The sequence below is a fragment of the Saccopteryx bilineata genome, chromosome 7 (genome assembly GCF_036850765.1).
Source record: "Saccopteryx bilineata isolate mSacBil1 chromosome 7, mSacBil1_pri_phased_curated, whole genome shotgun sequence".
Lineage (NCBI taxonomy): Eukaryota > Metazoa > Chordata > Mammalia > Chiroptera > Emballonuridae > Saccopteryx > Saccopteryx bilineata.
This window is the reverse complement of record NC_089496.1, coordinates 84,483,769-84,507,679: the sequence shown is the minus strand read 5'-3', so window position 1 is coordinate 84,507,679 and position 23,911 is coordinate 84,483,769. Positions and strand designations below refer to the sequence as shown.

Sequence of the window (23,911 nt, the reverse complement as noted above, 5' to 3'; positions counted from 1 at the left end):
CTTCTTGATTGACAAAGGTCATCAGAAACAGTCAATGGTGTTTGGATGGGAGTTTATCTTAGTAGCAGAAAAAAGGTAGTCATAGGAGAACCGAAGGGGAGAGAAAGCTTCAGAAAATGTTAGATACAGTAGACCAGTGGTCCCCAACCTTTTTTGGGCCACGGACCGGTTTAATGTCAGAAAATATTTTCACGGACTAGCCTTTAGGGTGGGACGGATAAATGACCGAGACAAGCATCAAGAGCGAGTCTTAGACGGATGTAACAGAGGGAATCTGGTCATTTTTAAAAAATAAAACATCGTTCAGACTTAAATATAAATAAAACGGAAATAATGTAAGTTATTTATTCTTTCTCTGCGGACCGGTATCAAATGGCCCACGGACTGATACCAGTCTGTGGCCCGGGGGTTGGGGACCACTGCAGTAGACCAAAAGATCAAGAACTTTAATTTGGCTTGATTTTTTTCTTTAAATAAAAGAAAATATAAAATGCATCATGAGCCCCCATCAAGGAAATAAGAGTTTGTTTTTCCCTCCACCAAACAGTATTTTGAAATTATGTTCCCTAATTCCTTACTTCTGGTCCTTTTAAGTAAGCACCAAAAATTTAAGTATATTCAAGGGCTTGGATAAGTCTGCTGACAAGTCTTGGCTATATACTGGGAAATGCATCTATCCTTCGCTATTTCACATCTGGTGTGTCTTCCATACCAGGATTCCAAGGCTATGACAAAATTGTGTGTGTGTGTGTGTGTGTGTCTCTCTCTCTCTCTCTCTCTATCTCTCTCTGTGTTGTGGAGAATGTGGGCGTGGGGTGTGAAGATTTCTTTTTTTTTTTAGATTTCTTTTTTCACTCTCTAAAATGTCATGTAGCCTGACCAGGTGGCGGCACAGTGGATAGAGTGTTGAACTGGGACACGGAGGACCCAGGTTAGAAACCCTGAGGTTGCCAGTTTGAGGGTGGGCTCATCTGGTTTGAGCACAGCTCACCAGCTTGAACCCAAGGTTGCTGGCTTGAGCAAGGGGTCCCTTGCTCTGCTGTAGCTCCCTGGTCAAGGCACGTATGAGAAAGCAATCAATGAATAACTAAGGTGCCACAACGAAGAATTGATGCTTCTCATCTCTTCTTGTCTGTCTGTCCCTCTCTTTGTCTCTGTCACACAAAATAAATAAATAAAATGCCATGTAGTGTTGTAGCTCTAAACTACTGAACAACCAAGTTTTGTTTCCATGAAATTGAACTAGAAGAAACAATAAAATGGTAGGCAAAAGTGGTAGGAAAAAAGGAGAAATAAAGTTCACAAAAGACCACAGAATAAAATAACCTCTTAAAATCAGGCAGTTTAATACCTGATTTCCAGGCGATTGAAGTACAAATTATCTAAATCTGAATTTAGATGGCTTTAGATAGAAACAGCAATTCTCAGAGTTGGGATTAAGATTTACTCTCCCCAGGGATCAGAATCATGAGGATGGTGTGTGGGGGGAGGGGGTGTCCAATCCAGGCCTTACATGTATCCCTTCACCCCTGCGAGATCCTAGCTAGAGCCTGAGGGAGCCACCACTGCTGATGGCAACTCGCATCTTGTTGATATGGAGTAGAAAATTATTAAAAACCACTCATCTAAAACAGAACACATGCAATCCCTTTCAAATAGCTTTCAAAGTTTACTGTATTCTTAACCAAGTTCACTAAAACCAGGGCAAAACAAAGTCTCCAAAATTATTAATTATCTAAAGTGGGGGAAAGAAAGGGTGCCTCAAAGGGTGCTTACTGGGCATGCAGCCGCCGTTTGCTAGCTTTCCTGTATCCCAGGGCTTAACACCCCGGATGAAAGGCTAGTACTATACAGAATAGATTTAAATAGGATAGAAGCAGTTTCAGGCCTTCATATTGTGTCTCCTACTTCTTTTTAATTTAACCAGATTGCCAAATTTATTAAATCACAATAAAAAATATAACTATCAAGATTCTCATGTCCACACTTTAACACATTTTTACCCTATAGGCAAACATACCCACGAAGGCAAAATATGAGTTACTTGGTGAGTAGAAAGTCAGAGCATGTCCTCTCTAGGAAAGTAATAAGCTCACAAAACAGACACTTTGTCAAACAAACTATTTAGTTCTGAAAGTTTTTCCTCCACCACATTAATTTTTGTGTCTATTAATTTTTGTGTTCCAGATAAGACTGACTATATATGCAAGACCAAATATATTATTACATTTGGAGTTAATTTAAAATTAAGGTGGGAGGGCTCAGAGGCTGTGAAAGACATGGAATTTTGGATTAGGTGGTGTAAATTTTAAAAAGTGATACAAGTTGGAAGTGGGGTAATATCTCCTAGTGATATAACTAAGAATTCTTAGAAAACACTGAACTAAGCTTTAAGAAATAATACAATAATTTTAGACAAAGAGGGACAGACTTTTGCCTAGGGCTGATGCGAACTGAAAAAGAATGTATCACTAGCCTCCCTGAGTTCGTGGAACCAGATTAAAGAGAGATCTGTATGTGAAAGGTATAACTGACATTTATAAGGTCAGGCTTACATGAGAGCTCACAGTAAACCAGTCAGACTGGCCTATTTCTTTTATATTTGCTGAGTAGGAGATTAAAAATCTATGTTGTTCTTTGGGGGAAATTTCCCTTTAATTCCCAATTTAAATGACTAGGATCATGATAGACTAAAATAATACCACTGCTTAAAAGAAATACAGAGGTCCTGGCCGGTTGGCTCAGTGGTGGAGCGTCGGCCTGGCGTGCAGAGGTCCCGGGTTCGATTCCCGGCCGGGGCACACAGGAGAGGCATCCATCTGCTTCTCCACCCCTCCCCCTCTCCTTCCTCTCTGTCTCTCTCTTCCTCTCCTGCAGCCGAGGCTCCATTGGAGCAAGGATGGCGGGGCGCTGGGGATGGCTCCTTGGCCTCTGCCCCAGGCGCTGGAGTGGCTCTGGTCGCGGCAGAGCATCGCCCCTGGTGGGCGTGCCAGGTGGATCCCGGTCGGACGCATGCGGGAGTTTGTCTGACTGTCTCTCCCCGTTTCTAGCTTCGGAGAGGTACAAGGGGAAAAAAAAAAAAATCATAAAAAAAAAAATACAGAGGTGCAATCGTTCCCAAAGTCAGAGAAAACATACCAATATCATGACGATCTTTTAAAAATGGTGACACGGGAGGCTTCTGGTCAAGATGGCGGCGTAGGTAAATGCGGTACTCACCTCCTCCCACAACCCCATCAAATTTACAACAAAACTACATCCATCATTCAGAACTGCCTGAAATCTGGCTGACTGGAAGTCCCACAACCACGGATTTAAAGAAGAAGCCACATCCCACACCCATGTGAGGCAAATAAAAGTCGGGAGGGATATCTCAGTTGCAGAGGTCCCCCCAGAAGAGTTAGGGGTCCCAGGCCCACACCAGGTCCCCAGCCCAGAGTTCCAGCACCAGGAAGAGAAGTCCCCATAACTTCTGGCTATTAAATCCAGCAGGGATTGAGGCTGAGAGAGGAGAAGGGCTGTTGGAGTTCCAGGAAGCTCTCGAGCACTGACTTACTCTGACTCACTCCCTCTGAGCTCCAGCAGTGCAGTGTTACCTTGAAAGGCACCAGGGACATACCGAGAGGAACTAAATTGCCGACATCAGGAACACAAGAGCAACAGCTTTCTCCTAAACAGAGTGCTGGCAGAGGCCATTGTTCCTCCTTTTCTGAGTCCTCCCTGTACAGAGCCAGCAGGCAGGCACCATATCTGAGTCTCCATCAATCTGGCTAATACTGTTTGCCCCACCCTGATGATTCCCTGAGACCCACCCCACACAACTTTCTGGCCCACCCAAGCTGTTTCCAGTGGCTTTACCATATGAATGGCCTATGTTGGCTCAGGCTTCAGATTTTCCCAAAATCTCTCAAACAAGCAGCATCTGGCCATGGCGTGCCCCATGCCTCTTGCTAAGTGGCCCCAGGTCCAGCACTAGAAGCAGTCAGTCTTGGTTCACAGCTTGGCTTCACCTTGGCAGCTCCAAGCCCAACACAAGTAATGGCCATGTGCAGACTGCTTTGTAGCTCATGCCAGGTGGCTCCAGGCAGAACTCAGGTAGTGGCTGACCCTGGCCTATACCTCCTGGAAGGCCCCAGAGCCAGTGTACCCAGTAGGCAGCTTCAGACCACATCAAAGCACCACAACCCAACCACTTCCACAAGTGACACACTCAAGAGGCAGACTCAGGGGGCAAAAGAGCCCTGCTGAAATAACTCCTGCTCTGTTGGGCGGGCCCTTGTGCCAGCTGACCCTTTACAGTGGTTGATGGTCACAGCCAGTCCTTTCAGCTCACCCTTCTGGGGATTAAATCCTTCCTATTCATGTGCCAACAGCAATCAAGGCTCCACTACAAGAGGAGGGTGTACACAGCCCACACAGGGGTGGTGCATCTCAAGGGCCCAGCTTGGGTGATTGAGGAGGCTGTGCCACTGGACCCCACAGAACCCCTGCTACATTAGGACACTCTCTCAAGCCTGGGAGACACAGCAAATACAGGGAAGCTGCCAAAATGAGGAGAAAAAGAAACATGTCCCAAATGAAAAGACAGAACTAAACTCCAGAAAAAGGACTAGAAAATGGAGACAAGCACTCTACTAGATACAGTGATTAAAACACTAGTTATAAGGATACTCAATGAATTTAGTGAGAACAGTATAAAAAAGGACCAATCAGAAATGAAGGATACACTGGCTGAAATGATGAATAATTTACAGGGAATCTATAGAATAGATGAAGTTGATAATCAAATCAGCAATTTGGAATATAAGCAAAGCAAAAAACACTCAATTAGAACAGCAAAATAAAAAACAAAATTCAAAAAATGAGGCTAGTATAAAGAGTCTCCAGGACAACTTCAAACATGATAACATTTGCAACATAGGGGTGCAAGAAGAGAGACAGCAAGAAATTGTAAAGCTATTTGAAAAAATGACAAAATTTCTCTAACTTGGTGAAAGAAAAGACAGAAGTCCAGGAAGCACAGAAAGTTCCAAACAAAATGAACCCAAAGAAGCCCACACGAGGACACAATGTAATTAAAATGCAAAAGGTTAAACAGAGAGAAAGATTCTTTTTTGTTTTTTTTTTTTTTTTTTTTTTTTAAATACACCTCAACCTTTATTTTTTATTTATTTATTCATTTTTTTTTTTTATTCTTTATTTATTTATTCATTTTAGAGAGGAGAGAGAGAGAGACAGAGAGAGACAGAGAGGAGAGAGAGATAGGGGGGAGGAGCTGGAAGCATCAACTCCCATATGTGCCTTGACCAGGCAAGCCCAGGGTTTCGAACCGGCGACCTCAGCATTTCCAGGTCGACGCTTTATCCACTGCGCCACCACAGGTCAAGATTCTTTTTTGTGTGTGTGGCAGAGACAGAGAGAGAGGGACAGACAGGAAGGGAAAAAGATGAGAAACATCAATTCTTCGTTGCGGTTCCTTAGTTGTCCATTGATTGATTTCTCATATGTGCCTTGACCGGGGAGCTAAAGCAGACTGAGTGACCCCTTGCTCAAGCCAGTAACCTCAAGCTCAAGCTGGTGAGCCTTGCTCAAACCAGATGAGCCCATGCTCAAGCTGGCGACCTCAGGATCTCAAACCTGGGTCCTCCGCATCCTGGTCCGATGCTCTATTCACTGCGCCACCACCTGGTCAGGCACAGAGAGAGATTCTTAACAGCTGCAAGGGAGAAGCAGTTAGTTACCTACATGGGAACTCTTAAAGATCATCAGCTGATTTCTCAACAGAAATCAGAAGAAAGTTTTCTGCAGAAACTTTGTAGGCCAGAAGGGAGTGGCAAGAAATATTCAAAGTGATAGAAAGGACCTACAACCAAGATTACTCTACCCAACAAAGCTATCATTTAGAATGGAAGGACAGATAAAAAGCTTCCCAGATAAGAAAAAACTAAAGAAGTTCATCACCACTAAACCAGTATTACATGAATGTTAAAAGGAAAGTTACTTCCCTACTTTATAAATTACCATTACTGTGGAACTGGTGGGCGGTTAGAAAATTTTACTACTAACAGATACAAAAGTGGGCAGTAGATATACAAGGTTGACTACCCTTGTCTTAGGCATAAATAAACTAGCCCAATAAATTACTACATGGTGAAAATAATTTTCCAAAGACATTTTTCAAGGTAATTGAAAAGGGTAGAGCAAACATTTTGACACATAATCAGAAAGAAAAAGAATAAACTTTCAATGAAATGAATTCAAATCAATGAAGCAGGGAAAGAGAGAAGGGAATTTTGAAAGTCTGACAGTCCTAACTGTAAGCACACAGGTGGCTGTTAGTATGTTCTTCAGGGTACCAGGAAAACTGTGATGAATGGTATGGTTTACCTATGGCTTTCAAAACCCATTTGATTTTAACTTTCTACACTTCATTAATTTTTAGACAGAGAGAGAGAGAAACATTGATTTGTTGTTCCACTTATTTATGCATTCACTGGTTGACTCTTGTGTGTGCCCTGACCAAAGATCAAAGCTACAACCTTGGCATATCAGGATGATGCTCTGCCAGCTGAGATATTTGGCCAGGTCTCAAAAGCCATTTGATTTTGACTGCAACCAGAACAAGAAATACTTTTTACAAAGTGAACCATTACATATTATCCCAGTTCATACATGTATGATGACAAACTTTCAATGAAATAGTATATACATTAATCCTATTAAATGCTATGTACTCTGATTCTCTTTTCTAAAATGTTTAGGACCCACTAAATTGATCTTACAAATAATAGGTCGCATCTGGTTGATCTAATTTGAAAAACTGGTCTATACCTGACCTGTGGTGATGCAGTGGATAGAGTGATGACCTGGAATGCTGAGGTCACTGGGCTTGCTTGGTCAAGGCATATATGAGATGCAGTCAGTGAACAACTGAAGTGAAGCAACTATAATCTCACTCCCTCTCTCTCTAAACTCAATAAATAAAATCTTTAAAAAAAAAAAAAAAAGATAAACTGATCTACATAGATTCACCTATTCCCAGCACCTCATAAGAATCTGCTATTCAGGTTGCATTTTTTCTTTTTTCTTTTTTCAAGAGAGCAAGCGAGACAGACAGGATGAGAAGCATCAACTTGTAGTTGAGGCACTTAAGTTGTTCACTGATTGCTTTCTCATATGTGCCTTGACCGGTGGGCTCCAGCTGAGCCAGTAACCCCTTGCTCAAGCCAGCAACCTCGGGTTCAAGCCAGCGACCTTGGGCTTTAAGCCAGTAACCTTTGGGCTCAAGCCAGCAACTATGAGGTCATGTCTATGATCCTATGCTCAAGCCGGTGACCTCGGGGTTTTCAACCTGGGACCTCAAGTGTCCCATGTCAACGCTCTATCCACTGTGCCACCACCTGGTCAGGCTTGGTTACATTCTTAACTATCTCCATGTAGCTAAAGTTATAGTGCCAGGGCATTGTCTCAAGTAAATTTAATAGACACTGGAATAAAAACCTTAAACTGTGCTATCTAGGATCCAAATTACCTGTTTGATATGTACAGAGCTCCCACTTGACAAGAGTGCAACTAAAACCACATTAAATAGGCAGAAGAGCCCCCAAATGTTTTCACTGGAAAACTAAAGTTTTGCTGATCAAAAACTATGCATACAAATCCCCACACTCCCACACTCAGTTAAGTGATCTTTCTAGTATATACCAAGTTGTAATTTCTTTCAACTAGCAAATAATCCCTTATCGTTACACTGCTGTTCAAATAAAGATGGTAATTAACATTTTAAAATTACGAGTCAATAAACCATAGCAAATCATTCTTACATGCCTATAAAGAGCTCCAGATTCAAGATTTAATACTTAAGAATTTTGAGATATTTTTTGCCTACTTTTCAAGGTTCTTATTTTGCAAGTGATTAACCAAATCGTGTGATTGATTATACATATACTGATCAACCTTTTAAAATAATGTCGTTTTGAGCCTGACCTGTGGTGGTGGCGCAGTGGATAAAGTATTCAACCTGGAATGCTGAGGTTGCCAGTTCAAAATCCCGGCCTTGCCTGACTGAGGCACATATGACAAGCAACTACTATGGGTCGATCCTTCCTATTCCCCCTCCACTGCTTTTCTCTCTCTTGCTCTCCACTAAAATCAATAAATAAAATCTTAAAAAAAAAAAGTCTTGAGAACACTTCTTTTCTTTTCTTTTTTCTTTTTTGGGTTTTTTTTGGCACACTCTTAGGTAAGAGGTTCTTTTTTTTTTTCCATTTTAGAGAGGAGAGGGAGAGACAGAGAAAGAGAGAGGAGAGACAGAGAGAGAGAGAGAGAGAGAGAGAGAGAGAGAGAGAAGCTGGAAGCACCAACTCCCATATGTGCCTTAACCAGGCAAGCCCAGGATTTTGAACCAGCGACCTCAGCATTTCCAGAACACTTCTTTTCTAAACTTCTGAAAACAAGCCTAATTCAGTTGTAAACCCAGGCTGATACAACCACTCCTCCCAAAACAACAAAAAGTCCAACTTATAAACTGAATATAAAACTCTATGTTAAAATGCTCACCATTTGGAAGCCAATAATGATACAGTAGACACTCAATACAAGAAAGGTTATCTGTTTATTAATAAAAAGGATTTTTCACTTATTTCAGCTACAAAGCCTAACATCACATGACTTGGGTATATGTTTCTACATTTGAACGCAAGTGTCTGGTGAGAAAAAGTCACAGTCCTTGGGAAAAAAATAACCCCACAGTTCAAAAAATGGCAGAAAGCAATACCATTTTCCCTTATGCAATTTTCCTGATTCCTATACCTTAAGATAAAAGGGTCTCTGAATTAATTCCAAACTATCAGGAAAATCATAGAAGAAAATTCTGGGTTAGAAAAAATAACTTGGCCCTGGTCAGTTGGTTCATTAGCCTGGCATGTGGATGACTGGGGTTCAATCCCTGGTCAGGGCACAAATGAGAAATGACCACCTGCTTCTCTCCCCCACCCTTTCCCCCTTCTCTCTTTTTTCCTCTTGCAGCCAGTGGCTTGAATGTTTCAAGCGCTGGGCTCAGGCACTGAGGATAGCTTGGTTGTTTTGAGCATTTGGCCCCAGATGGGGGTTGGTGGGTAGGTCCTGGTCGGGGCACAGGTGGGAGTCTATCTCTCCTCCTCTCACTTAAAAAAAAAAAAGATAACTCCCTTTAAAAAAGAAGATAGTAACAAGTGAACTAAGTAACAATTTGAAGATAGGATCACTAAAATAAATTCATTTATAAATGCTAGCTTATAATCCTACCCCACTTATCAGGCTACCAGTTTAGATAATGACAAGAAACAAGTAATTATAGCTTTGAAATATACTAAGAAATAGTTTTCTAAAAAATGTTCTATAAACATGTGTCCTAACCGAGTAATTTTTCAATTTTATTAATATCGAACCAAAAGGCAGAAATAACCAAGGAATAAAATTAACTAAAAGATAACCTAGACCAGGGGTAGTCAACCTTTTTATACCGACCGCCCACTTTTGTATCTCTGTTAGTAGTAAAATTTTCTAACTACCCACCGGTTCCACAGTAATGGTGATTTATAAAGTAGGGAAGTAACTTTACTTTATAAAATTTATAAAGCAGTTACAGCAAGTTAAAGCATATAATAATAATTACTTACCAAGTACTTTATGTCGAATTTTCGCTAAGTTTGGCAGAATAAATCTTTATAAAACAACTTACTATAGTTAAATCTATCTTTTTATTTATATTTTGGTTGCTCCACTACTGCCCACCATGAAAGCTGGAATGCCCACTCGTGGGCGGTAGGGACCAGGTTGACTACCACTGATCTAGAACAACTAACAACAATAGCATTATTTTCTAATATAAACTGTCATTAGAAATGATAAATCACTTTCAATTATATGCATATTATGAGCTTGAAAAACCAGCTTTCTAAAATATATTGATATTATTTCTAATCTTTATTATAATCCAGCTGTTCTCCTATCCACTTTTCAACTGGAATCAATTTACAGTATGAAACTTCTTTATATACCTAGTTTCTAAAAATAATATAAATGTTGAGCAACATACAGGTGGGTCAAAAGTAGCTTTACAGTAGTTTGTATGGAATATAATAATTAATAAATAATTAATACAAGAATAAACTGTTTCCCATACTTACCAACTATAAACCTACTTTTGACCCACCCTACATATGCTGTTCTTTGTCCCAGTAAAAAGAAATACTAGCATCTTCCCACGAATCAGAACTACTGTAATAGCCTTTAGTAACTGACAATGTTGTTTTGTTTGTCTCGAGAAAAGAGCAAACAAAAATTAACAAATCATTATTCTTCTTAGCAAGCAATCTCAACATAAAAAAATTAAGGCCTTGGCCGGTTGGCTCAGCAGTAGAGAGCGTTGGCCTGGCACGTGGAAGTCCTGGGTTCAATTACCGGTCAGGGAACACAGGAAAAGCGACCTTCTGCTTCTCCACCCCTCCTCCTCACTCTCTTTTCCTCCCACAGCCTTGGCTCAAATGGTTCAAGCAAGCTGGCCCCGGACACTGAGAATGGCTCCATGGCCTCACTTAAGGTGCTAAAATAGCTCAGTTGCCCAAGCAACAGAGCAGTGGCTACAGATGGGCAGAGAATTGCCCCCAAAGGGCCTTGCCAGGTGGATCCAGTTGGGGTGCATGTGGGAGTCTGTCTGCTTGCCTCACTTAATAAAAAAAAATTAGAATAAATTATGAAAAACTAAGTCCATCAAACAGGTATTATGAAATTATCAAGATATTTTGTTAAGCTGAAAATAATTTTAAATGAGTAATATGCAATGAAGAAAACTGAGGCAAGTTAGTATCAAATCATAAGGGCCAAAAGTTACAAGGCAGCACTGCCGCATCCAAATACCAAAGCACAAATACGAAGAAACAGATTTTGTTACTACTAAATTGTAGTAATTTAAGAAATTTCATTTGGAATTTATCATGAAAAATTTGACTTTAATTACATGTGCATTTACAGTATACTCTGAAATTTTACCCCTTATATAAATTTTTAAAAAACATTAAAACCTTAAGAAGTAGATACCAAGCTTTTAAAACAGTTTTTCACAACAAATTTATTAGAAGAATAGTGGTTCTGAAAAGTCTAGCATCCAGTGAGAACTACCATACACAACATTACAGCTGGGAATGTCTCTCCAAAATGTCATGGTCAAATAATACAATGGAACCATTAAACCTTACACATGCACGAGAGAACTAGCGCTTCTGACATACAATGCAAAAAAAGGGGACCACATGGATTAAAGTTTTAAGTACTCATCACATACATTAAGACACAGCTTATTTTAGTCCAGTCAAAAATCAGAACTGCATTAAAAAATTTAATGTAGTGCAATCAAACCAAAAAACTTAATTTGTGATCATAAGTGCTCTACTACATAAACATTGATCATAGCAAGGAACAAAAAGTTCAAATCACACAGTACAAAAAAATCTGTAAATAAATATAAACTACAGTACAAGAGAAATATTAAATTATACAATTCCGTCAAACTGTAAACAGTATATTGAAATGAGGTCCATAGAGTAAAGGGGGTTCCTGTTTTGTTGCATGACACTGTTCTAGAAATCTGAAAGATGCCATTTTCCATATCTTCAAAGGCTATGGGTTTTATATATGGAGAATTCCTTTTAGATGTAAGATATCAAATATTAAAGCAGAGGAATAATCTGTTTTGTTAACCACAGATAATACTGTAGAAAACAAAATGAATATTAATGAATAAAGACCTCTAGTAGACAAGTCTTCACATTAAAGATGCAAAGGGCTAAAACACTGGAATTAGAACTTCACATCAGAAGAAACTTGTCACTGAGGACTTCAAGGCTACAAAATACATTGACAAAATCATCTGCTGATACAAAGATTCAGACCTCTGCTAATTTTTTGACATTTACATACTCATGTTACTATATCAACTTTGGCAGAATTACTACTAATAAACTCAGAGCACTCCTGGCCCAATGGTTCCATCACAGTGGCCAGTGCACAGAATTCTCTAAAGACATTGCATAAACTAGAATGTAGAGGTCAGACACCCAAGGACCAGTGCTCGAATTTAGTAGTAGCATGGTGAAGAAGCAAGAGCCACATCAAGGAGGAACTGCATCTGTTATAGTTTTCAGAAGCAGCAAGGAATGTTGTTTAATTGTGCTGGCTATTAATTAGTGGCATTTAAAAATATATAGTTTAACTCTGTGTGTGTTCCATGTGCTGGCTATACATTTCTGCACATTTTATGTTTTTAAATACACTGTGAACAGGAACCCCCATATTATCTGCTCAGTAGTAATAACTGAATATATAGAATGCCACTATAAGAGTGTGAGGCACCGTGTGCTGGAGAGTTATATGCAGCTTTAAAATGTTTGGCTGAGTTATACCTGGATACCTGAACTGAGTTTTTAAGTTGACATTCATCAAGGATGTGCTACCAGCACGTCGAAATAAAAGCAAAACAGAAAAATACAAGTCACTGTTAGGTTTAAGAATAGCATCAAAGTACCTGAATTGAGTGAGAATAGTGTGTAAACTGTCCCTGAGGGTTTTTAAACAGCGTGTACAAGTTGGATTTCTAAAAACGTTACTTTTATTCAACAGTGTGGACTGATAAAAATACCAATGTCTGACAGTTTAAGTGGAGGTCATAAGGAATTAATTATATGCAAACACTCCAAATGTATAGTTTATACATTTCTTTGCAAAGCAGCAGTAATCTGCTGTAAAGTATACATCCCATCAGAACAAGCAACATGTGGGAGTCAGATAAAGGTTTCTATCTTAGTCTGGTTTTCTGACAGCACAGCATATCAATATCCAATGACTATATTTTTCCTAGATCAGAAGGTAACTAATTTTGACTAGCAATATAGGATTAGACTTTTAATCAAACACTTTGCTATTACATACTAAAATTCCTTAAACTTACTAATGCTGGTATACTAACCTAGTTAATCATCCCCCCCATTTTAGAAATATACCCTTCCACAACTTAAAAACATTAAGATCCATTTTCAGTCCTCTGATGTAAAAAGCATGTCAGTGAATTAATATTAAAAATTTACACAGTAAAAAGGCTTGAATTTCAGCCAAAGATTCTAAATACTGCTCATTCCCTGAAGACTTAAAGGGAGAGAGAATCCCTACCCATTTTCCTAGTGATTTATTTTTTCTAAAGTGGTCTCACACAATTTTTCATTTGGGGGAATTTTCCCCTCACCTCCTCTCAAATTCCAATTCTTAAGCCTGAAATGCTTAATAATATGGGAAAAATGAGGCAATCACTTGGAATTACTTGACAGGTACAAAATGTTTTTTTTAAATAAGATAAGAATTACTTATATAAATGTGATTTGACCCCATATTATGTAGTATGTTCTATATTTTTAAGTAATCACCCTAAAACTTACAGTACCTAAGACTAAAGATAAATTAAGACTTTAGTGTTGTAACAGAAAAAGTGCTAAATTATCCCTTTTCTAGTACTTTAAACATTTCAAACAAGTGCTTTCCTCATGACAGTAAAGTTTACTATATATCCTTCCACCAAGCAGGAAAAAAAGTATCACCTGGATGAAAGAAAAGATTTTTAGGTATAGCACCGGTTATTTACCAAGTGATAGATGTTAAGAGATGTTGTTTCACTCATTCTGAGGGGGTAAAAATATTCTATATTGAAATTCTATTTGGCTACTGAATGTTAAAAATCCCTGCTCTACTGTGACAGTGTCCTGTGTCCAACCCCCCTCCCTGTCCCCTCCCCCAGTCCCCTTACACACTATCCACTGAGAATCTAATCTCTAAAGAGATTATTTTAAAATTTATGTTTTCAGGACATACCTGAGACAGGGTGCAATTCTGCAGAACAAGGAACCCAAGACTTTACTAATACTGGTTATAGGTTCATAAATTCTTTCCCAAGACAAGTCTAAAGTCAAAGAGGTATGGATCTTCAAACATATCTTACTGCTTTATAATTTTTTGGTATGTGTGTAGGGTCATTTCCAGTGTTGAAAAGATCATCTTGAGCCTGTTCAATAACAGTTCAAGATAGGGTAAAGAGTTCATTTCCATATTCAAACAATAAAGGTTAAATATTATAGTTATAATATTTGCTATATCCAATAAATCTATGATTAACTAAAAGTGCTTGCTTTTCAGCTTTTATTGATACAGATCTAAATAAACTGAAAACCTTAAAATTACCCCCCAAATAGTTGTAGAATTTGTTTTGTCAAATCAACATTAGCCTTGATTCTCATTTTCAAACAATCTAAAAGATTATTCTGACTGTAAAATGAAGATGGCCCAACTTCACCGCATTACCTATCCTGTGATTCATTTTTAATATTGTAGGACAGAATCGTTAGCCTTTTCTCAAGTCTACAGACTCTCCCATCCTTTCTTTCAACCCCATTCCCCCAAACTCCTTCATAACACTGCGGGCACACAGCTACAGGGCTAGTATCTGCTATTTTAAAAGGCAAACTGAGAGTTTATTTGGGAATAAGAAACAGAGAATATGCAAAGAATTTCCTCTATTTCCCCTTCAGTCACCATGTTCACAAATCCTACTCAAATCTCAAAGACAGAATGAATTCAAAATACAAAAATCAAAACAAAACAAAAAACCTAAGATGACTTTGGAGATCTGCATTCCTTGTACCACGATTATAACTTTTTCCTTTTCAGTAGATTTTCAAAGCAATTACATTAAAAAAAATTCCCCGGATAGCTTAATAGTCTCCTAAATGGGCTGTTTGGCTAAAGCCATTAAGTTTTTAATAACACTGGCTTGACAGTAATATTAATGAAGATCTAATTATAATGGAATCGTAACAAGAAAAACAATCTTTGATAGCTTTATAAAGGTCAAAATTTAACCTATAACTTTCAATGTCTCCTATAAAAGATTAAGTAGGCAATTCAGTCTATTGCCATATTCTATTACCAATGGCAGTAACCTGAAGATACAGAAAAGGGTGGTTCATATGAAAACCACCTTTGGAATTTAGTTGGAAATAATTACATAAGCAAAAATATGTGGTTTCAAAATTAAATCTACAGGGATAATAACTGTTAAGAAAATGATACCAAACTGTCATATATATGCTGTAACTAAAAATAAAAATAAAAATAATTTCAGGTTCTGACATTGGGCTGACTTATTAATTTGTTTTATAAAAATAACTGAATCAAAGCTTCACTATTATGGGTCAATGAAATGTAAGAGAATCACAAAGGCTTAGAATCAGGCCTCGCACCATGTGCTTACTTGGGGCAGGGGAAAACATAGCGCACTAGCAGCTCCAAGGTTGCTACGTACAGCCTAATGAGAGAAGGTAGTTATGCATAATATGGGCCTTTGCAGGTAGTCGTTTTTAGTCTAATTTAGAGTTCTCTCCAGAAAATTGGGAACTAAGTTTCTCGTTGTGCCTTATTTTACTCTTTGATACCATATAGCTCATCTTACAGCTCAGGTAAAACGTTGGAGAATGGAAAGCCAATTGGTTGAGGTAATGGTTTATATAAGATAACCAGAGTTCTAAAAGCACTTCAATATTGTAAAGTAAAAGTGTACCAAATAAAGCTAATACACACTTCACACTTATTAAGCTTGCCCACCAGAACTGAACAGTAATTAACTTCACATAAGGACCCCTATTATCACACACAGCCTTACTCATATTCATGATCTGCTGCAGTAAAGGTTTATCAAGCAACATCTAAACTTCAGAACAACAAACGTAATATTATAAAGTATTATACACAAATATAAATTATTTTTCCTGAAAGAGAGACCTTGTCCTTCATGGTTATTTGGGGAACAGAAATAAGAGTATAGCTCATCACATAGTTCAGTCACCTGCAAGCCTACTGAACAAAGTACTACATTACTTTACTGTCAAATTTGATGACTCAGTCTCAGAAATGTGAAAGCTAATGATAAAAATACCAACTAGATATCCTTCCACAGAATTAGTGGTTTTGATTTTATAGTGTGATAGCTTCTCTACTCTATCATGTCAATGTTCTCTCATAAAAAATTTCAAGAACTGATCGTAAATACATTATCCCCTAACATCAGTTTGATTAATATCATATAGTTTGAGTAATGTCATCATTTGCCTATTGAAAATGTGAAGAGAAAAGGCTTTGTGACAAAGACAGCTGTGAACTATACTTTCCCATACCATAAAAATGGTCAACTGTTGTCTGGGCCATGCAAAACTCTGATTAGCAGAAATTAAGCATGCAAATAGACCAATCTCCATTACCTATTTATGAGGATGTCCCCAAACTAGAATATCTACACTGAAAGTGCCAATACCGAATAGTGGTAAATCAAGAGAGAAATCAAATATTAAGGGATCATTGCGGCACCAAGACTGACAGCCAGCCATGTGATGAGCCACCTCCAAGAAATACATGGTATACTGGAACTCTGAACACAAAATTTAACATTAAAAGTGCACCTGAATCTTACAAACTAACTTTACAAAACCTACAATAAGGTAAAATATATATCTTCTGAAATATTCAGCAGCTTTCTGTATTTTTTTTAAAGTTTTTCTTTTTTTTTTTTGAGAGGCTCATGAAATTTAAAAGGGACCACTAATCTAATTCCAACCATGCTTCACAAAACAATAATGGCTATTTTATATTGCAGTTACCAATGTAATGCAATTAGTGCTTTAAAATAATCTACAAAAAAGAAAAAGAGACCAACTGACCTTTGGAGGAAATATGCTTATTCAAAAGCTTCTTGAAAAAGAAAATTTACCTGAATATCAAGTCATGACTGATCTCAAGTGTAATGTTTAAAAGCTTCACAGACATGAATATTACAATCTTCAGGTCTCAGGACTTTTAATGAGAAAGTTTAGAGTTTGGTTTGTTTTAAAATTCACTTTCTAACCAAAACAAATAATAGAAGTACTCAAATTTTCACTATTTACAACTCTCAGCCTACGCTCTGAAATGACATAATACAAGCTCTCTTATTTAAACTGCAGCATTAAAGGGTAGGCACACCATTCTTCTGCTGCTCGATTGTCATCCACTGAAACACACATAGAAAATACTCATGTTAGTAAAAGGATCACTCCATGTGCACTACAATGACAAGATTTACATAACTCAACTCGTACATCACTTTATAGACCACCACACAGGGTTAACCCTCTCTGAACAGTAAAACTACAAAAGGGGAACTTTTAGGGCCAAATTTTAAATGGGCCTTTAACGATGCCTTTCTGAGAGAGGATAAAAGCAAGCACAAATTAATTGCTCAAAGTACCTTTTTGCAGCAATCTTGGGCTACTTAATACCCCAAACATCATGCAAAAAGGCACCATGGCTTCAATTGTGTGTGAAAAATTACTGAGTGTGGAACAAAGGAGGCATTCCTTCATACGCTTAGCCCTTTGCTTTCAGCAAACTTTCAACAACTTCCTTCAACTGCAGATGAAAACCATACATTTCAGAGTATTTTTATTGCAACTTCCAGCTAGGCTAGAAAATACTGCAGAGTCACATATATGGCTCTGAACTCAAACTGCTTTTTCTGTTGAGAAGAGTAGAAAGCTAAGAGGAAACAGGCTTAGCCATCCATCAATTAAAAATTGCTACTCAAAATAATCAAACCAAAAGAGGAACCCAAGCCCAGGCTATGTCAAGAATGAGCAGTGCATGTAATTTAATAACAGCAATGGTGTGCCTAACCTTTGAATACATAGGTTGCTAAGGGAAAACTATCCTTAACCTAGTTAACTGCTCTTAGGTTTCCAGGCAAGAAGTTATGCCTTGGAAATATCTGGACCTACTTTTCCCTTCAAACTGTTAGTATCCACCTAAAATCATCAGCCTCAATTTTAATGCTCTAAATTTTATTTTATCCAAAAACTCCAATGACCTTTTTATTTTTTGGTTAAGCATTAAGAAGGGCCTGACCACCTTTCTCAGAAGACTCGTATATAGGGTGGATGTGGTATATTGTTTTGCACAAACAGTAATTTTAATTTGGTCAAAATGCAAAATTAAATTTCATGGGCTTTATTTATCAAGTTATTCTCGCAAAAAATTGTAGAAAACAAACGTTCCCAATTTTGCGTAATTTTAAAAGCCCATCTCAAAAAAAATCTTAGATATTCTTCAAGGAGTGCTTGTACAAATATGATCTGTAATGTCCTAAACTGTTGTGCTAAACAACCATAAAAGTAAGCAAGTATCAAAAAAAGTTACAAAGGGGATATACTATGTAGGATACAAAAAAAAAAAAAGATTCAAAGTAAAGAATTAAATAAAAACTCAAGAACACCACCCTAGCCCTGTATTAATATCTGGATTAGTTAAAAAAGAAACTCTAATGTACTCGATTTGTTATTGAATTATTAGAATTGAAATGTAACCTAAATCATATTAGGTTACCTTGGGGTTGTGTTTTTTCTCTCACCACAAATATGAATCCTTCGGTCATGTGGATGTTTGGGCAGACTACTGAGGCTGTAAAATCTAGATACCGCTTTTACAATATTATAATTACTTAAACACATTTCTTTTTCTATTTCTCCCATTCCCCAATAAACAGATCTTGAATATCTTAAACTAGCTGCTGCAACGACATTCAGTTGTTAGTTAGTACATGATAAAATCCTTAAAAGGATTTAAGACTACAAAGAAACTGAGTTTGCTAAAATGAGGCATCCTCTATTGTTTTATGTTATGTACCCTGACTGCTCCTGAGTAAGAACGGAGCTCGTCCTCCATGAGATAAGGCTATATCCTCACTTGTTGGTGAGACCAAATTCTACCCTTAGAAAATCCCAAGTGAAATTACAGCAAAGGTAGTGTTACAAAGTAATCAACCAAAGCATTTCTGAAGGTAGTGTGTGCACATTTTCCACCTCCTTCTCCTCTGGGTGAGCACTAAACAGATTGCTAATTTGTTAAATAAATTTAACAGCAGGGAAAAAAAATCACAAAATGTAAACTGACCCAAATAATTATCACTGAATAAATAAATTTCTTAAATTCAAAGGTTCATTGTTCTTAAGAGATTTTTCTTTAGTTTATCCTTCAATCAGTTGAATTATAGAAGAAAAAATGTGAATAATTTTATAAGATGGCTTCCCAATTTGCAGTGATAAAGCTCCCAGTATGCAGAGATGGTTTCTAAAGGGGGGCTTTTTTCCTTTTTCTTTTTTAAATAAAGGCAAATATAACTTAAAGGAATGAAAGAAAAGCATGCAGGCTCTACAGCAAGGAGTCCACTTCCATGTATCTGTTCTCTGTGAGGTAACTCAATTCTCTTGAAGAGAAACATGCAAAAGGCCAAACAACATCCCGAGCCATACTGCACATGAAAAATTTTAAATATGCAACATTCAGAATGCACCTTTCACCTCTGTATACACAAGTCAATGCAAAATCTGCAAAGAAACAAGTGTCTCAGTAAATGAAATTAGGTGCAAGCAATGATAGCAGTAGTGCTCACCCAGTTTGTACAGTAATTGGCACTCTACAGTATTCCTACTCATTTTTTGATTCATTTGCACTTTGTGCTGCCTCTCCCTGGGGATCTAATTCAATCTTTACAGAAACATCTGGCCCCTCCGACCTCATTAATTTCATCTTTTTCTTTGGAGGGTTTTTCAAAGTGCCCAGCCTCTCCTTTACTTTGTACTCCAGTGTACTGTGGGGAATCCCGTAAATACTCTGAGCTTTGGAAACACTCATTTTTCCACTCATAACCACTGAGATTGCTTCCTCCAGTATCTCACTGTTGTACTGTCTGTAACGCCCTCTTTTCTTCCGAGGCTGCTTGGAGCCAGGGTCTCCTTCTTGATCCGATGTGGGATATGGCTGTCCAGAGGTAGACTGCTCAGCATCTGAGCCCCAAGAATCGGGTCCAGCATCTAACATGCTTTTTCTATTTTGTTTTGGAAGAATAGCCCTCAATTTTTTACTAAGCGCGCTCTCCGTTTGTGAACCCATTACCAAAGAGCTATAGCTGTACTGATCACCAGTGCGAGATTCCCAAGAAAGATCCATTCCTCGAACTTGTGGTATCTTTAAATCTACAGGAGATGAATGGCTCACATCCTTTTTTCCATCTTGTTTTGCTTGAAGTGCCATTTTTGGAAAGGCAGAGTTTTCTGCAAGAAAAGGAAGGTCACTGATGTTGCTGAGTGCACCATTTCCCCTGAACTTCATACGGCCGAGGTTGAACTCATAGTGTGGTTTTGCCCAAGAGGCTTCCCTGGATAATATTAAGTGCTGTCCATGATTCTGTAATCCAGATGGCCCAAGGCTGGCAGCTGTGGACAATTGGTTTCTGCTTAGTAGTTCTTCACTAATCTGCAGGGATCGAGCCAATGGAACTTTGAGTGATGTGGAGTGTCCAAAACCTTCCCTGGTTCCATCCTGTAAGCTTCTTGGAGGTACCCCATCACCACTCCGAAGTCCGTCTGGGCGGTACTGGCTGGGTCTCCCAGGTCGCCTAATTGGATGGAAGGAAACTGATGTGAGCAGGACTTGCACAGGTAGGGAGGGATGGGTGAGGGGACCACTCCTTTATTAGAAGGCCTTGCTTGGGTAACATCACTTTGTGTTATTTATTTATTTTTCTCTAAAATTAAAAAAAAAATGGTCTCAGCAGTTAGTTTTAAAACATGTTCATAAAAAAAAAAGAAAAAGGAAAAAAGAAAAAAAAACAGGAGCTTTTTGGGCAAAGAAAAATTAAACCTGTCAGCTGGTCTCTGGTTGGGTTCACAAATTTTCGGAGAAAAAGTTTCGCGCAACTGTCTGAAAATAGCACCTTAATTATTAATTACAAAGTAATCATCAAGTCTCCATAGATCTACAAAGAATTGTGTTACTAATGTGACGTTACCACTAAACAAGTACAGTAATAAAAGAGTAAGCCAAATTATTTATTTTAATGCAACATATCCAACATTCATGACAACCAGTCATAAAACTGGAACCATTTACATTGGTAGAACCCATAGATAATTGCTCATTTATCCCACAAACAAGTTGATGTCCATTATCAAAAATCAAACAACTTCCAAGTAACATTTCTTATTTTGCTTGGGAAAAAAAAATATGGCTATCAGCCCCCAAGGGGGGGGAAAAACCAAACCAAAATATCATCGCATTATAACTTACCACACTTCTTCATTTTAAAACACTATTAGCTGCAGATACATATGTACCATGATTCTCACTTTGCCATAATCTAAGCTTTAAGGAAACTGCACATTATTTTCCCCAAAATGTTGTTCCTTAAGTTTTAGTCAAAGTAATTATTGTCACAGGTATATAAACAACTCTGTAGTTTTCTTTATAATAAACTTTTCTTTAATCTTTAAATACCAAACATCAATTTTCAAATTTTAAGTGAACAGATTTCGAATAATATTTTAAAAAGTCAGCTACTTACACAAAGTTAATTCATAAAGTTTACATTTTCACACTAGAGAAGATTATCAGTGATAAACTGGCAATTGGTAAAGCATGCCAAAGGGGATTACATTAAGTAGGCATAAAAGTGGAACTTTGCAGAAATAATGATAAACAAGCTATGTTCTTCAAGAGTCTGCAGGGATTCTGTGCTGTTTTCAGTAAATAACATAGTAAGGAATAACAATGAATATTCAACTAAAAGATGGGCAGTATTGCAATTGCTTCTGTCTTCCAGAAAACACCACCATGTAGAACACTTTCCATTCTGAGGGGTAAACACGGCAACTTCAACCACATAATAATTCATGAACCTGGTGGCCACATTTCAAGTGAATCTTAAGCAAGGGGTTCATTTAAGCAAACCGCACTTAGGCTTCTCCTACATGTGTCCTTACTTACACAACTCAAATTTCTTTGCTTTTTTAGTAATTTTTTAAATTCATTTTAGAGAGGAGAAGGGGGGAGAGGGAGAGAGAGAGAGAGAGAGAGAGAGAGAGAGCAGGGAGGAGCTAGAAGCATCAACTCCCATATGTGCCTTGACCAGGCAAGCCCAGGGTTTCGAACCGGCGACCTCAGCATTTCCAGGTCGATGCTTTATCCACTGTGCCACCACAGGTCAGGCTCAAATTTCTTGATATATAAATGAAACCTAGTGATTTAGGACCATGATAACTTCTATCTAGTATAAACTATAGTGAAAAGAAGGGCTTAATGCAAAAGATTAGTAAACTATGTGAAGTGGATTAAATTATTTTTAGACTGAATAAAGGAGGAGAGAAAAAGAAAAATGATAAAATTTTAGAGAAAATAAAGGGCGCATTTTTAGAAGTCACTAAAGAAATCTTTCAATCTGAAGGTAATTAAGTATAAGTTGAAACGGTTAGTCCATTTAGTTGTCTACATATTCTTTTACCAACTAAATAACTGCTCATGTTGACATTATAAAAAAATAAACCTAAATATTAACTAATTTAACTTACTGTTATTTTTTATACCTAGATAAAGTTGATTTTTGGTCACAACACAGTTTTATGGAAATGCCTTCCTAATATGGCATCTAAGTATCTTTATTATACCTGACTTTTCTCTAAATGGTTAATATATACACAGAGATGGAGAATTAGACAATTATTACAAGTAAAATTAGGTGGTCATAAAATTCACCTTAATCTGCTAAATAGTTATCAAAACTGTGCACATAATAATGTCTTGGCAGCATAATAGCTATTGGTCAAAATTTAAAACCAGTCTTACCTACTTAAGAAACAAAAAATACAATTAGATTTTCTGAACTGCCACACAGCGTTTTAAAATTGCAGTTCAAATCAACAAACAAAACCAAAACAAACAAATGAGAAAAAAACAGCCGACATACACTCACACACTACAGTAGAGATACCAAGTTAAATACTGGAGCTCTATTTTCATTCAACAACTTCAGCACATCTGTACTCTGGAGTTATTTAGGTTGGGGTTCACACTCCCAAATACTCAACAACAAAAAGTCCAAAGACATTCTTGCCATATTCCTGATTATTTACTATTTGTACTAAACTGATCTATACTGGTCAGTTCTAGATTTTAGAGTGCTTTACTTGATTGATGGACTAAAAGTAATTTTACGTAAGACCCACCTAGAAGAGTATTATTACCCTGAAAAATTAATTTTTAAAACATTCAAAAGAAATCAGCATCAATCTTGGATAAACTGACCCCTATAAAACTGTGTAAGGCTACAAATATTTTCCCTTACCCGTTCCCTTGAGTACTGGAGCAGCCTGGAGAATGGCTCAGGGAAGTGCTGCCAGCACATGGACTTTTCTTAGTGGATAGATCAAGTACACCGTCTGTAGAGACACAAAGAAACACCTGAGGATATTAAAAACTAGGAACAAATGTGATCTGAATAGGCTAAAAATGACAAGCAGCAGGCTTAGTCAACCAAGTAGCTACACCAGTCATATATTTGAGTTATAAAATCAATTCATTAATAGATTATGGATATTTTTCCTCCTGAAACAACATAAATTTAGCAAAGCTTAGTATACTTCCAAGTGTTAGGTATTTTATTAATACAGCAAAGGAAAGGTAAAGCATATCACTGTAGAAGTGAAGATGCAGTGAGATGTTAGAAATAGCAGTTTACTCATACAAAGTACAGCAATTAGATAGACTTCATTTTCTAAATTTATCTTATTAAAGCACTAAAAGTACATAAAAATAATACAAAAGTCATTTAAAAATATAAACTTACATGGTTAAGTTACATATATACACCATATGAGAAAGTCTGTAAGATGAATCAGTTCTGTTTATAATGTGCATGTATCTTAATTATAATTACTCTTTGGACACATCCGTAAAAAACTGTATTTGTTGTCAATCT

The 23,911-nt window shown here is 37.5% G+C and overlaps 1 protein-coding gene across 15 annotated transcripts in view; it reads right to left on the bottom strand.

Annotated features, from left to right (window-relative positions):
* Positions 1–23,911, bottom strand: part of LCOR (ligand dependent nuclear receptor corepressor) — a 144,356-nt gene that overhangs the window by 11,151 nt on the left and 109,294 nt on the right. For 14 of the 15 annotated variants that reach the window (XM_066238730.1, XM_066238735.1, XM_066238734.1 and 11 more), the window contains one exon: positions 23,279–23,372. In XM_066238730.1, coding sequence (XP_066094827.1) covers positions 23,279–23,372 — 94 coding nt within the window. Of the gene's footprint in view, positions 1–11,084; positions 20,558–23,278; positions 23,373–23,911 lie in introns of those variants that run through there. The other variant, XM_066238740.1, reaches the window with a different exon arrangement.